General features: G+C 41.5%; 1 protein-coding gene across 1 annotated transcript; it reads left to right on the forward strand.

Moving 5' to 3' along the window:
* Nucleotides 1-825: 825 nt before the first annotated feature.
* LOC311171098 (olfactory receptor 5B3-like) lies at nucleotides 826-1,769 on the forward strand (the record flags this gene model as incomplete). Its single annotated transcript, XM_084233704.1, has 1 exon — nucleotides 826-1,769. Exon 1 carries the CDS (start codon nucleotides 831-833, stop codon nucleotides 1,767-1,769), a length of 939 nt encoding a protein of 312 aa, XP_084089830.1. The 5' UTR covers nucleotides 826-830.
* Between the last annotated feature and the right edge of the window lie 1,724 nt (nucleotides 1,770-3,493).

Below are 3,493 nucleotides of genomic sequence, written 5' to 3' on the forward strand. Positions count from 1 at the left end.
TTAGGACATCTGATTTCTAAACAACCATGGAGAACACCATGGAGAACACCACAGACGTGACCCAGTACATCCTCCTAGGACTGACCAAAGTCACAAACCTAAGAGTCCCTCTTGTATATTCACTCTTACATATGCCATAAATGTCACTGGGAACCTGGGGATGATCCTGTTGATTCTTTTGGACTCTCGTCTCCACACGCACACAGACTTCTACTCAGTAACCTGTCTCTGATGGACTTCTGTCACTCTACAGCTCTCATCCCTACAGTCATGGCTGGGTTGTTCATAGGAGTTTAATCTAATTAGTTAAAATGTAGGAAAGAGCATGAGACCTAGGAAACACTTCACCCAGGAATAAAATTTGGCTTCCCAATGACTATATGTGGAACCATGAATAAATGACTCATTCTCTTGTGCCTGGCTATGTAAGGAAAATAATGACTACCCAGCCTGAGAAATTGGTGAGAAGAATCAGTGAACACAGCTGTAGAGTCCAAAGTTTGTCTAAGAAAAGCTGAGCTCCCATTGTAAATTCCAGAATTGCACAGTGAGACTTTTTCACTAAATTTTCAACTTTAAGAATGAAAAACTGATGAGGTGATGCATTACAATTCCTCATTCATCAAGTTGGAATTCTAGATAATTTATGCATTAAATTATACATTGAAGGTCATGTTTTAGGTACAGAGATGCTTGAGACACATACCCTTGCTATAATGAAATAATGAACATGGCATATAAGCATTTATGTTTCATTGTAATTTTGACATCTAACTCTCTATTCCTTTATATCTTATTGCTGTAAGTCTTCTGATTTCTAAACAGCCTCCATGGAGAACACCACAGAAGCAACACAGTTCATCCTCTTAGGATTGACCAAAGAGACAAAACTACGCATCCCATTTGTAATGATCTTCACTCTTGTATATGCAATAAATGCCATCGGGAACCTGGGGATGATCCTGTTGATTCTGTTGGACTCTCGTCTCCACACGCCCATGTACTTCTTCCTCAGTAACCTGTCTCTGATAGACTTCTGTTACTCTACATCTGTCAGCCCTACAGTCATAGCTGGGTTGCTTGTGGGTGACCTGGTCATCTCCTACAGTGCATGTGCTGCTCAGATGTTCATTTTTGCAGCCTTTACCACTGGGGAAGTTTTCCTCTTGGCTGCAATGGCCTATGACCGCTATGCAGCTGTGTGCAAACCCCTGCATTACACCACCATCATGCCCACAAGTGTGTGTGTGGGTCTGGCTATACTCTGTCATACTGGTGGCTTCATCAATGCCTGCATCCATGTTGGGGAAGCATTCAATCAGAATTTCTGCAGCTCCAATAAGGTCCATCACTTTTTCTGTGATGTTCCAGCAGTCATGTCTCTCTCTTGCTCTGATAAGCATGTTGCTGAGATGGTTCTTGTTTATGTAGACATCTTCGTTGTAGGTTGTCCTCTTTCAATTATCTTTGTGTCCTACATGTTCATTTTTATCGCAATCTATAGGATGCGCTCAACTGCAGGCTATCAGAAGGCTCTGTCCACCTGCGCATCTCACCTCACTGCTATCACCATCTTCTTTGGGCCGATCATCTTTATGTACTTACAGCCCAGCTCCAGCCATTCCATGGACACGGACAAAACAGCATCTGTGTTTTATACAATGGTCATCCCCATGCTGAACCCCATAGTCTACAGCCTGAGGAACAAGGAGGTCAAGAATGCATTCAAGAAGCTGGGTGAGAAGATAAAATTGTCTCTGGGATTATGATTTTAACATTGTGTGGGGCATAATTACCTTTCATGCCTCTCAATCTTCTTCATGTACTGACCTATATTTGCAATACACCTAAGTCCTGAAGTGACGCCCTCACCTTTTCTAAAGTCTATTGTCTAGAATGAGGAAAGCTGACAACAATGGAAGCCTAACTAAGAATGGCTAAGGAGAAGCACAAAATGTGTGTTTCCATGTTTCAAAAATACATTTAAGTCATATTTGACTTATTCACTTGTTCTGCATGTATTTTCTCTGCCGTGTCATGACAACCACATGGGTGCATCAAATTACCAAGAAGGAAATGAGAGTAATGTTCTTAACAAAACTAATTGAAATATTGAATTGGGATATTGATATATAAAATATGTCACAGTGTGTTTACTTGAAAAATAATCTAAGACTCCTAATTTGGGGGGAAAGGGATACACCATAGGACTCCGTGTTTATTTCACTAGCATATTTTATTGACAGAATATAGACAACATCATACATGAATCAAAAATTCTACCTTGCTTGAGTCATTTTGTGAGCTTATATTTTCTCATTATACCTTTCAAAAGGAAAATAGCCACAACAAATACAAGGAAGAAAAATACAAGCATTTTCAATTTCTGCCTAGAGGACTCCTAATTTGCACACATTGAAAAACATGCAGTGAGACATTAACAATGTGTTTAATGTGTACAAGTGCTTCTGATGGTTACCCTTGCTTATAAAGCCAAATTTAGTTAAGTTTCATTGTATCTTTTCACTCCTCCAGTATATTCCACAGTTCATTCACAATAATGTATTTCAAAATTTCCTCACAACTCCAAACAGCGATTATGTCCTTGTGATTTTATCCTTGCTGGCTCCTCAATGGGGACTGTGAAGGTTCTGCCTCAATGACATTCTATCCCAATTGTTGTCTTCAATTGTCATCTTCAATAATGTTCATCACCCACCAAATGGATTGATATTTTGTAAGGAAAGTGAGAAAATCAGGCTGTTTTTTGCATTCCACACAACAGACAACCCATACCTGAAATGCTCAGGTGGTGAAGAGTAAACCATTGGGGCACAGTCCTTGGCCAGTTTAAGTGCCCCTCACTGCCCTGTATCACTAGCACCCTATGTGGGATGTCAGATAAATGATGTCTTCACATGGTAGCCAGGTTGGGTGAAGTTGAGAGCCAACACTCTCAGAAAGGAATACGGGTAACCAAATACAAGGAATACTAACAACCAAAAAGGGTCTCAAAAAAAGACAAGTAAGCCTCCTATGGTAGTCAGCCTCTTAAAGTCACCCATGTCCAAATGTGGGTGAATCCATTGAGAGCACGTGGAGGTCATGCCGAGATACATGCATGGCCCAGTGCATACTTGTTAGAGTTATGGAGACAAGTGCGAGAGGACAAGCAGTACACTCCCATAAGGAGACAGGCTACAGTGAATGGAAAAGCTGGCGACTCCAGACCCCAGGCACATGCCCTGTGCCTGGAGGATTATTTGCTGCCAACCCCAGTCTGGGAGGAGGCGCTGTTTGCTTTGGATAGGATAAGGGCCAAGGGACACATCCACAGAGGTTGAGTTGGGACCAGAGGCCATATGAAGAGCTTGCTGTCAACTGGTTCCCAACCAATATGCAAAGGGTTTTGGACTTAGTAGATACGGGGGCAAGTGTACTCTGTTATATGGGAATGCATACACGTTTCAGACATCTTCTTTTATACCTGACA

This window comes from Talpa europaea (assembly GCF_964194135.1).
Source record: "Talpa europaea genome assembly, chromosome: 1".
Classification (NCBI taxonomy): Eukaryota; Metazoa; Chordata; class Mammalia; order Eulipotyphla; family Talpidae; genus Talpa; species Talpa europaea.